This window comes from Pelecanus crispus, chromosome 6, assembly GCF_030463565.1.
Source record: "Pelecanus crispus isolate bPelCri1 chromosome 6, bPelCri1.pri, whole genome shotgun sequence".
Classification (NCBI taxonomy): domain Eukaryota; kingdom Metazoa; phylum Chordata; class Aves; order Pelecaniformes; family Pelecanidae; genus Pelecanus; species Pelecanus crispus.
The window spans coordinates 32,487,652-32,500,059 of NC_134648.1; the positions used below are offsets into that span (position 1 = coordinate 32,487,652).

Genomic DNA, 12,408 nt, shown 5'->3' on the forward strand with positions numbered 1-12,408 from the left:
TTCAAGCTGAAGTTTGCAATCACCAGCACCTATTGCTGTCTAAGTTCTGAACACCCCTCTGGACTTCCAAGACTCTCAGACTAGGTTTCTTAAAAACCAAAACAAACAAACATAAAAAACAAACAACAAAAAAACAAGGCAGTCAAGAGGAGGGAATATTCTTATCTGTCAGTGAATTAAAAACTTGCAAGAATCTTCCATTTGGGCCAAGTCTTAATTGACCAGCCTTATTTCTACAGAGTGCAACACAATCTGCAGTCTCTGTAGCAAGGCATTCCAGCCCCACTCCATATTTGCATTCGAAGTGGGAAAAGAAAGAGGAAAGACTGGAGTAAGAAATTGACGTTATTTGGAATAATTCTGACATATAAAATTACTTCCCAATGTGGGAGGTGAAAAGCTTCATGAGTCAATCCTGCTGTCATCCTCAGCATGTCTTTCAATGTGTCCTATAGCATCCTAGAAAAGAACCAGAGAAGTCAGTTTAAAAAAAAAAAAACAAAAACCCCAAACAAACCAACACAAAAAACCCACAAAAATTTGCAAAAGATTCTTGAAGCCTCAGTGAAAGTGACATTCTGGATATTATATGGGATAATATACCTTTTTTGGCTTACAGTGTCTAAAAAAAATTAAACAAACAAACAAACAAAAAGAAATTAATGCCAAGCTATAAGATCACATAAAGTATCTCACATACCACATAATTCAAGGCAAATAAAAACCAGCTTCCTTTCTGACTAGAAGGGCATATCAAATAAACACCTCATATCCAAAGCCAGTGCTTAAAGAGAAATTAAGGGTTCTACTTCTGTTTCTTAGTTCTCAAAGAAACCTCCTTCCATTGCATATTTAGAAAAGTATTCAACAGGAAGGTAGTTTATATTGCCAAGGAGTAAAACGTGGATTTTACCAACTAGTCCCTAGGTAACAACCTTCCTTCCACTCACCCCCCCAACCCCTTCCACATCACTTAATCCAACTGGCATCCAACTCTTATGTCTTCTTCATTTTTTTTCCCCATCTGTGCTAACATTTACTCAGAGATTTATGCATTCTACTTCTTTAAAGATTGTTAGCAAAACCATTCCCGTGTGAAAGATAAACAGCATCAGCATCCACAACAATGAAGGGGGCTAGTGACAGATAAAAATTAAGAGGATAAAAATCTGTTTCAAGACTGATGGTTGTTCATCTTAAAAATAATTTTTTCCTTTTTCATCTTTAGTATAGTTACCAAAATTTCTTCTAATATTTCAAGAATTTTACTACTTCCCTGTAACATTTTAGGATCAAACTGTTTTAAATTGACCATATCTCAAGTTATCATACTCCGCTGCACTCTTCATCTGTCAAAGGTTTAATTGAACCGTATTAGCCTTGTACAACTGTAACTGTATGCAGTTAAGCCTGTCAAGACTAGAAGAATTTAGCCCTTTAACAGAAATAGGATCAAGTCCCACAACTGTGGTGATATAAAGTACTTTACACTACCAAATACAGCCACGTTAGTTCAACCACATACCTGCTTGGAACCTTTCCTGGAAGTAAAGAAAGCATCACAGTTCTTCCAACGACATTTTAGGGTCTGAAAATTTGGGTTGGTGTGGTCAGTTAGCAAGTGTTGTTTCAGATGGTCCACAACTCCGAAGATCAGTGAACATCCATGCCACTGGTAGAAAAAACATGCCAGAATAAGCCAGGTGAAAAGAATTTTAGCTAATGCTTTTCTTCTTGCAACTTCACAATATTCTACCAAGACTGTTCACACACATGCCACCTCCTGTAACTTTTTAATCTTCTTATTCCATTTCCATTCTCAATGGTCTCTATTCCTTTAATTACAGCTTTACAGAGATTCTTCCCACCTCTAGCCCCGCCTAGACCATCAGCAAGAATGGCAGGAGGAACAGAGGAACTAAGTCTTTACAAGATTTAAGCTTACCCAAGACAGAGTCATTGGGAATTTAATTAAACTTATTTAGCAGATTAAATCAGCTTTTCTATGTCACTCAGCTGAAGTTTTGGTTTTAAACAGTTACATATCACTATCTAAAAATTGCCAGAAAGAAAAATAATTTAAGATGCTACTACTGACTTTCCCCAAAGCATAAACATATACTAAAGACCATGTAAAATGGAACTGGTGATATATACTTACATTTAAAATGTACATATACATTTAAAAAATATTACCGAATTGTAATAAATTAAAGGTCAAGCTATCCAAGACTGAGTAGTGACCACCCCCATAAAATTAGTCTAATAACTAAGGAAGGTTAAAAACATTTTGCTCATTACCCAGCATCGGTAATTCTGCATCAGATTAAGCCTCACAGCTCTGACACTGCCATCATAGCATCCAGTGTAGATCTGTAAAAGAAACATTTATAGATAGGCAAGCTGGGAATAACAGAAATAAATGAAGTCAAATTTTGAAGGAGGCTTAATTTTAGAGTATATTAGATGAACAACAATAAAACACCAACACGCAAGGCTTCTAAATTTAAAAAAATGGGTCTAACCTAATGCTTTTAAGATTTGCCTTCAGAGTTTACAAAAACCTACTAATAAGAAATGTTTCTGTAACTTCTATCATTGACAGTGTCATGTGTGTAGAAGTTCAGAAAACTTTAAAATATACTGTTACTATCCCCTGAAGTGAAAAATATTTAGGTGTAAATGTCAAGTTGAATACATTTCCAGGACTTAACCAGTTATATGTATATCAAAAAGGGATGGAGAGGAAGAATATCAGAGTTTCAGAAAAAGACGACTGATGGAGGTACTGAAAAGGTAGGCAAAATGACATCTTAAAAACCACTTTTGTTAGGCAAATGCTCTACACAAAATTGTCCTTTGGAAAGAAAAGGATGTCAGATGCTCATAATCCCATAAAGAACATTCATCATTAAAAAAAGTCCTCACATAATACAAAAAACTCTGCAAGCTGAAGATTTCATTTGTTGTTTTTGTTCAAGTCTTTTTGTCTCTAGGAAATTCATCACTAGGATATAGCAGCCAGTCTGCTGTGTGTAAGAAACTACACTTTACTACTAAGACTACTACAGAAAATGATATATCATCTTTCACTCATCACTAAGCTTTTCACCTGAACAATTCTTTGATTTGAGAATGCCTGAAACAGACTATTGCTGGGGGACAGTTCAAATCTCAGACTGTAAGCACAAAGCCTGAGTGCACTTAGCTCTCCATCTCACTTGCATGAGAAGTGAAGCTTGGGCAGTATGTATTCCAATTAGTAGGAGATCAGTTCCGTTAGACTTGATTCTTCTGTTATTACAGATCATTACTATACCTCTTATTTTACAATCTGAAAGTAAGTCTGCAAACAAATTCCTACACATGCAGGCAAATAAGTGCTTTTAATGACTATTTTAAGCAAGTTACTTATGCAGAAGTGCTTCTGAAACCTATCTTGCAGTGCAGATGCATGAAGAAATCTGTGCACCTAACTCAACTGCATATCATTGCTTAGGTTCCAGCAAAGATACTAGAGGTTTGACCGTGGGTGACGTTTTTCTCTAGCATCTGTGTGACTCTCTTGACTAAAAGCCAAACAGGACTGATGCTTGAGAAGTGGGAATATTTTACTATTTCTAGACTCATCATTGCAGTCATCACTGTGAAAAGAACTATTGTTTTAAGACTACAGTAAGCTAGAAGGTAATTTGTCTCTGGACAATAAGATTACATAAATACAAAGCTGTTACAGCAACTTGATTTTTTGGCTGACATTTCTGAGTTCTTCTGTCTTAGTCAGACAGCAGATTGATTTCATTATCTGAAAAATTCAAACTGCCTCATATATGCCTGTAGAAATTGCAACCTTCTCTTTGACACCAGTGAAAAGAAGGAAGTTACCATGCTCTTATGGATGGTCATACACATAATCATATCTGTGTGGCCTCCATAGACTTGCAAGCGGTCGTGCGACTTGAAAGAAACAGAAACAAACATTTTAATAGCATGACAGTCAATAGCCATTTTTCACAGACATGCAAATGACAGTGTTTCCAAAAGCAATTTCCTGGGCAGCAGTTAAACTCCCCTGGTGGATTCCAAACTTCATAGCCACCATGAAAGCTCACTTTTGCTTACATTACTCCTGTGAGTATTTTTGTCCAACTAAGCACTTGGTCTTTCAAGCAAACAAAACTAACATTTTCCCATTTTTCTGAGCTGTCATTATCTTATAAGGTTCTAAAATAATAGTTTAGGTTATATTCTTTAAAACCCATGTATTTTGGCTGGTGAGACAACTATATATCCTGAGTGATGGGAAAGAGATGGATGGGCCAGAGACCAGTAAGCACAAAGATCCCTTCTATTTGACTTCAGAATCATTAATTAACACATAGAAGGCAAATGTCATTAGTAACCACCTATTTTCTTACCTGTAGTTCATAAACACGAACAAATTTATCGAGACATGCTGTTACCATCACTTTCCCAAGAATGTTCACAACCGTTACTGCATGGTTATGGCCTTTATAGATCCGTACCAGCTCTCCAGTCTGCGTCAAGAAAAAGCAAAGGCAAATATGTGTTTTTTTTTTTAAAAAAACCAAACCAAAACAGTTTCAGCTAATCTAGATAGGGTAGCTAGCTTCAATGCTCACTACGGTTGGACTTGATGATCTTAAGGGTCTTTTCCAACCTAAATGATTCTACGATTCTGATTCTATGATTCTACTCAAAAAATGGAAACACCCTTTATTAGACTTCCGTTTCCTGTGAAGGCACTTCTAGATCATGATCAAAACTACTCATCCTTTTCTTTGCCCAGGTTAACACAGAGCCATTCCAGTACCACAGAAATGCATGCCACTATGAAAGTGTCTACTTCTCTTTCCATCATTAGTTACATGTTCCCACCTATCCTACAACTAGTACTATGCTATTAGTACTAGCAGAATTTATGCAGCCACAAGGATCAGTGAGCAAATTTAGCTAAATACACAGAAATATACAATTTTTTTGTCAATTAAAATTTACTTCTGATAAGTTCCTTAATTTAACTTATTGCATAGCTACATGAATGCTTCTGCTAGCACAGGGGAAAGATGGTGTAAAAGAGGAAGAGAGTGGCAAGCTAGAGACAAAGCATTCATGACAGGGTAACAGCTTTTGAACCAGCTAGTTTGAAACACTGTTTGTGTTGCTCAAGCTTTTCCTGTAATAAAGAAACTCTTTCCCCACCAGAATATCTCACATGGCTTTGCTCTGAACCCTTTCCACATTATCAGCAGTAATATTTGCAAAAGCAAGATCCCCAGATAAAAAGGCACTGCATATCATATGACAAGAGTCAGCATGTTTATGCTTCCCAAGGTATTTTATCCTCAGCATCCCTCCTTAGTTAGCTATAGTGCGTAGTCACATTAACAAGATCATATGCCTTCCTTTATTGGAAGCTATTCTGCCCCACCAGTCAGTCAAAAATTCTGGAAATACTGACTTTATAGCACAGGAATTCATTGCCTTAATAGCAAAAGTCATTCCAACTTTGTATACAAGACTTACATGAATGTTGTGGGCATGGACAGACTGATCACTGGAGCCACTGAATACCAGATCATTCACAACCTTACAAAAAAAAAAAAAAAAAAAAAAAAGGAAGTTTTATTTTTGTAACAAATATGGAAATGGGCAAGCAAAACATAAGACACTGTTCAGTTTAAAGTTGCACTGTAATATTTCCTCAATTTGACAGTCTTAAATTAAATCAAGAGAGTGTGGAAAAAAAAAGCATGCACCGAGCTCTTTACATAAGAGCTAGAAAACATACTGTGCTTTTCTAATGACTTTTGACACTTCACAATTGACATCAGAAGCTGTTAACTTGCAGCCCACCAGGCTAACTCATTCCACTTATGGACTATTCGCAAGGACAGCTCAGCAGCAGATCAAGGACCAAGCAAAGTGAACACAGAATGCTGCCCTGCACATGCACAGTAAAGCCCATTGTTTCCTGGAAATATTTGATGTGCTGTGCACTTATATTCTGGTCACGTAAGAAAGACAGTGCTCTTGACAAGTACTAATCTAGAAAGGAAGCTTAATAGATCTATCATGGATCAAGAAGGGACCACAGTACGCTGCCACACAAGCAGGACTAGGGTAGTCCACAGGGCAAAAAAGACTGTGCCACTGCACCATAATATCTGAAGTGACAACTACAATTTATGGAAGCCATCCCTGTATCTGTTACATAACAGTGGTCACAGCAAAGCAGTCAGACAAGCATATATTCCAGCTTGTAATCTCAGGAGCCAGAAACCTGTAAGTGATAGCAATTCTTCTATTAAAAAAGAATATTTCTCTAGAGTTACATTTTTTCCAGTTTCCCCTGAGGTTTGTACAATGATGGTATGTGAAAGCTAGCTTCACTTTTTCCCCAACTTTCCTTCTGTTGGCAAACTCACATTTCAAGATTCCCTGAATCTTCTAACAACATGAAATAAACGTGCTTCCTACATACACACAGTTTTGCTGGGAACATGAGATTACAGCAGCCAGCCAGAGACAATTTTCCTACCAAATGATTCAGGTTTTACCATTTAAAACAAAGAAATCCTGTATTTCCTACCACAGTCTGCTCACTATTAGATGACGAAGAAAAAACACACCATTTTAAGCATTCTTTGTCAAAAATGTATTTTCAGAGAGACTTGCCTTCATGCAGAGTATAGTCTTGCTGTGACCTTCCAGGGTTCTGAGAAGCAGCCCATTCCGTGCATCTCGCACGCTGATGGTGCAGTCGTAGGAGCCCACAACCAACAACTTGCGTGCTCCTTCCTGAGCTGTGGCTAGACAGCTCACTGCTCTAGGGCCATGGCATTCAAAGGTATCAACCTGCTTGTTGTTCTGTTGGGGGAGGACAAAATGGTATTTAAGAATTAAAACTTCGCTATCACACTGACTAGACCACTGAGTCCTTTTTGTGTTGTACTTGTCGTAGCATCTGACTTCAGTTTAGTAACACACCATTTCAGCAGTGGTAAGAGTTGCACCTGAACAAGTAAGTTTCCAAATCAAGGAAATAACTCCTTATGTTGGGCTTTGATTTTCTGTCTTTTAAAAAAATATTTCATTATTTAGCAAAGGTCCAGTAAATCTTCCTTCCGAGTTAGAACAATGAGAGGAAATAGTGTTATGAGAAAAATGCAAAACAGAATAAATTTGTAAGGATAAACTTGAGAAATTAGTATAGGATCCATGAAAAGAATAATCAGAAAAATAATTTACTTAAATAATGATTTTTATTTGCTTTTAAATATCATGGGAACTGCTGAACAAGCCTCTGCCAGAAAATCATGTGAATGAATCTCTCCTATAACTGCAAATGGAGCAGGCAAAACCAGCAACATGTCTAAGTCTCTCACACTACTTTGATGGGCAAGAAAGGAGGATTCACAAATAATCAACTGTGTCAGAAAACTCTCATGTCACATGACTGGTAGGCCAGGTGGAAACTTAAGGAAAAACGTGACAATACAGCAGTTGAAAGGTAACCAGAAGGAATGGGAGATGGGACAGCATCATGCACTGACAAAATAAAGGACCAAAATGGGCTAACACTGACCTTTTACACCAAAATACTTTAATTACAAATATGCTTATTACTCAAGAGAAAGAATGGGAAGAAACACAAAGTGGAGAGAAACAGCATTGCAACAGGCTTTTAAGTGCCAATATTTAAACAAACTGACCTTTATGCTGAAAGTAACCACGCTGCCATTTGCAAGGCCTGCATAAAGGATCCGCCATCTACTGTGTAAACAGAGCACCCGATCTTCCAATTTAAACTGTTCCATGCACTCTCTGGTCTGGCAATAGAAAGTATTTAAAGCTTTTCATTAACTGAAAACAATTCAGAAAAAAAAGCCTGAAGTGAATGATGATTTTCACCTACAAGCTGCATTTTTTGAACCAACAGAGCTGGAGAAAAACATCTGAAAATCTGGTGTCACATGGCAGTTCAATCCCAGTTTTAATCAGCTCACTCCTATCTTTGAGATTTGACTGTACTTCAGCAACCAGTTATAAAAGCTTTATTCTAGTCACAACCTCTAATGTATATAGAAGTCTAGACTACAGACTACATATATATATAAAAAATACCCTGTTACATGCTTGAGTTTGAAGAATGCCCATGAAGTCTTCCATAGGGAAGTGCCATGAATCATCAGCTTAAGAGTCAAAAACCTCTGGCAGTTTGCCCCCTGAAGCAGGTATTTGCTTTCTAGGCCTTCAAGCCACAGGTTGGATGAGCGTTTCTATCCTTTATCCTTAGAAGTCCAGCTTCAGGAAGTCTCAGTCTGCTTTTCCACCTGCCTTCAGAATAATAGATACCTGTTCTCTCTATAGGTGCTCTACAAAGAGAGCAGCGCCTTCCATAAGCAATGGAGTTAGAAATACAGCAAGACCAATACGATATTCATGGCCAGACAACCATCCTGCACTTTGGTGTTCCCACAATTCTGGATCCAATCGTACTCTTCTGGCAAGAACTCTGCTGACAAGCTAGCCAAAAGATTACGGTAGTAAATCACTTCATGGTTTGCTGTTTGGTTTGGGTTTTTTTTCCTGCTCCACTCTAATGAGGTATGAAGTGAGGCTCATGTCCAGCTCATATGGGTTTAAAAGGCTTCTTTCATTTCTATTTGCAAAGAAACACTTCATAAAAAAGCAGTACATGTTAATCAACTCGGAGTTTAAGTACCTTGATATTGTAACAGTTGATAGTGTGGTCGCTTGAGCCAGTGTAGAGTGCAGCATTCTTCCCATTTGTCTGAGTGACCAGGAGGCAGTTCACTTTTGAATTATGTCCTTCAAAGATGGCCACACACTTTCTGCTCTAAAAAGGAAAGCATAGGGTCTGTCAACATAAAGGCCCATAACGTCTCTTGGGATCTGTGCCTGACAGACTAGGGTAGAACAGCTAACAAAAGCAGGACACATGGAGCAATCTATCTCCCCTTACCCTCTCTCATAGGACAAAGGGGTTGGGGAAAGGGAGAAGAGAGGTTTGAAGAACAGAACAGAATAAAAAAAAAAAAATTAAGTGCTCGAAAAAGCAACTGCTTCCTTAACTACTTAATAAGGCTTTACAAAACCAGAACTGCAACCTTGTGACTGCAATTAATATAACACCATTCCCACAACCTTACTTACAACCAGATTGTAGGCACAAACAGTTTTATCTGCTGAGCAAGTATACAACAAATTCCCAAAAATCTGAATAGCATTCACAGCAGCCAGGTGTCCCTCAAAGCTTCCCTCTGTAGGTTCTTCATCTTCACCTGGCTCCGAAGACACTTCTGTAGGACAGAGACACATGTGCTTTGATTATGTGAACACACTCAGGCAAACATGCTACTGTTGCTTGTATCACCAAACAGCAGAACTATTTTGTTGGCTCAGCACCTTAAAGTCAGATTTCATTGTGGGTCCCAGCTGGAGCCTGTGAGTGGCAGAAGGCAATATAAAATGCCAGACAGACTTTTATACGATGTTAAATCCAGAAAGATCTTTAAAATAGCAAAAGGATTGTATTATTGTTTGTCCTACAGCTCTACAGAGACTGTGGAGCAGAAGTGTTCGTGTGGGAGGGGGCAGGGGGATGTGGAAGGGTCAAGGCACAAAGCATTCAATGAAGGATGACATAAGTGAGTATGCATCATTTCCCACTTCAGTTTTTAGTGCAGATTTTTATCTTCAGGGCAAAATTCCCCTCTGGAAGCAGTTTGATCGAGACTTAACTCAAAGTCCTGCAAGATACTATACACAAAGTATCAGACAAAAAGCTTAAAAGATATACCTGATGAGTTCTTTGATCCTCTTAGTGATGATATGGAAGTCTGCGTCTCAGCCACGCTGTAACACAGAAATAAAGAGTAGCGAGATTGGACTTTGCATGTTCATTGTCAGACAAAATATTGGTGTAAATAATACTCCAGAATACAAGAGTCTGCACTTAGTAGAAAATAGGCTGTAACAGATAAGCTCAAAAACAAACTTTCTGTGGAGGGCAGCCTTGTTCTTATATTGGAGAAATTAGTCCGTAACAAGACACATTCATTTATTGGACCAAAAAAGCAAATTCAATTTTCATTTTCCCTCTTATTTCACTCCTGAATGAAATCAAAAGTTACTGACGTTGTAAGACTTTCTGAATGGGGGGGGGGATGGGGGGTGAAGAAAACAAAAAAGAGAGGCCTGATGAATATTGTTTAATGCTTTTACTTTTGAGAGATCTACAATAATCTCACCTTCTTTTTGTGCCAATCTCACTGGTAGAGCTCACTTCATCATAACCAGAGCAAGATGCTTCTATGACTGCTTGATCCACAGAGCTGCGTGAATCCCTCTTTGATGGACTGTCTGGTTTCTCATCTCCTGACTCGGATGAACCAACGTTGACCACCTCACACTGGGGTGCTGGAACTTCCACTAGTTCCAGGGAAGCATCACTGTCATTCTCATCTTTGTTTCTTGCTGTTTGAGCAGCAGCTCCATCCTCCTGTCTTGGAGGAGTGGATGTAGTAACTTTTTCTCCTTTAGGAACCTTTCCACCCTTGACTTTCCGGACAGGCTTAGAGTCAATTATATCCTGTTCTGTATCACTGTTCTCTGGCACGTGGGCTGCCCTCAGACTTTTCTTCTTCCTTAACTTTCTCCTCCTCCTGTTCCCTTTTTCTGCTGGGACTACAGTGGTTGCCGTCTGTTGCTCAGACAGTTCTGCTGACAATTTGGAGGTTTTATCCATTGGCGTTTCTAGAAGGACTGAATGCTTTGGAAGCGAAGTGCTACACTGATCCAGTAAAAAGCTTTCAGTCACTGTATCATTTGCTTCTCTCTTGCTGAAAACAGACAGTGAATGAGGAGAAAGGTTCTCAGGAAGTCCAGCCTTTCCCCGGTCCGCAGCAGGCTTGTGGACATCTTGATTCGTGTGTTGGAAACAAGCTTCCAGCTCTGATAGGGATATGGTTGCAGAGATAACTGGATACACTGAAGTCTTCTGGTTGGTCTCTTCTGAAGCAAACAGACTAGTGTTATATTCAATCTGTACAGCAATAAATATTTATGCAAAATTGCTTTCTCCGCATTTTTTTGTTTATACTTAGCTGTGCATGTAAAGTACATATTCCTACATGCTGAAAGCTATGTGCACATGCAGATCTGCTATTTCAGTCAGCTATCCAGCCTTTAAAAAAGATAGCTGGTGAATAAAATGTTTATCTGTGTATCCAGAAGCAAAGGAATGGGGCACATCATTCAAGTTGCTGGCTGACTATACGGTTTTAAAGTTCTGACAAACAACCTTTGGTGAATCCTACATTGTCAGCTTAAGACGCTACCACCCTTCCCTGTGTGCTCCCTTACCAGCTGTCACCACTGCTGTAGTACTGGTATTAACCAATGCATGCCTAATATGTCTCAGCTGCTTAGTGACATAGTTTGAAGACCCTGTCCTTAACCCATCTGCATTAGTTCTTTCTACCAAGTTACCTGGACCTAACTCAAGGGAGCCAAGTCATGCACAACCCACTCTGCAGCATCGTACCTTCTATCCTGGGAATGGCAGCACTATAAGCCATCAGGGTAAGCTTTGTTAGTTCATCTGTGGTGGACTAAGCCACAGGGTAAACATACTCTCTGTCATTTTAATTTGAAGCTAATATGAACAAATGAATCCAACCTCGCAACTGAGACAGGCTAATAACACAGGTAAGCAACTCACAGCTGTGTTTCCCACACCCTAAAACCCCCCAGTTGCATTTGCAATAACTACAATCCAGAACAGGATGTCTTAAGCTCAGTTATTACAGTGCATTTATTGGGTGGGATGCCTCAACGCAAATGGGAAGCTGGCAGTATTTGAAACACGTCCCTGCTTCAGTCTCTTAAGCAACCAGCAAATTAAACCCACAGCAATGCTTAGACAAAGCTGTTGGACTGTCTAACACATCACAGTATAAATTTGATGCTTTAGAATTACGCATCCAACTATAGACAGCTGAAATGTGAACATCTCACCCCACACCCTCCTCAGATAGGAACTTCCAAGATAAAACTAGAACCTGCTGACACTGTAGGAATATCGTATTTAAAGCAAATCAATGGAAAGCTGGTTTTCCCCCAACCCATAATTGTCATACACAGCTGCAACCTGTTAGAAAACCCTCTATATAGAAGAAATGAATGCTTAGACGAGGTTTAAACAGTTACCGTGTTGAATTATACTGGGAAGAAGGCACACAAACCCTTAAATTCTGAATATACCTCTAACATTGTGCATCCCTCATTTCCCACAGGAAGGGGGAGGGAAGGAACTTGGTCACTTAAAAACAAAACAAAGAGGAAAATAAGAGTAACTGA

At 38.8% G+C, this 12,408-nt stretch overlaps 1 protein-coding gene across 1 annotated transcript in view; it reads right to left on the reverse strand.

Annotated features, from left to right (window-relative positions):
- The window catches only part of ZNF106 (zinc finger protein 106), a 32,136-nt gene continuing 19,728 nt past the window's right edge, over positions 1-12,408 (reverse strand). Inside the window, 12 exon segments of the mRNA XM_075712120.1 lie at positions 1-459; positions 1,526-1,672; positions 2,302-2,373; positions 3,886-3,957; positions 4,419-4,538; positions 5,548-5,610; positions 6,700-6,891; positions 7,737-7,853; positions 8,750-8,884; positions 9,202-9,347; positions 9,848-9,937; positions 10,288-10,803. Coding sequence (XP_075568235.1) covers positions 403-459; positions 1,526-1,672; positions 2,302-2,373; positions 3,886-3,957; positions 4,419-4,538; positions 5,548-5,610; positions 6,700-6,891; positions 7,737-7,853; positions 8,750-8,884; positions 9,202-9,347; positions 9,848-9,937; positions 10,288-10,803 — 1,727 coding nt within the window. The 3' untranslated portion in view covers positions 1-402.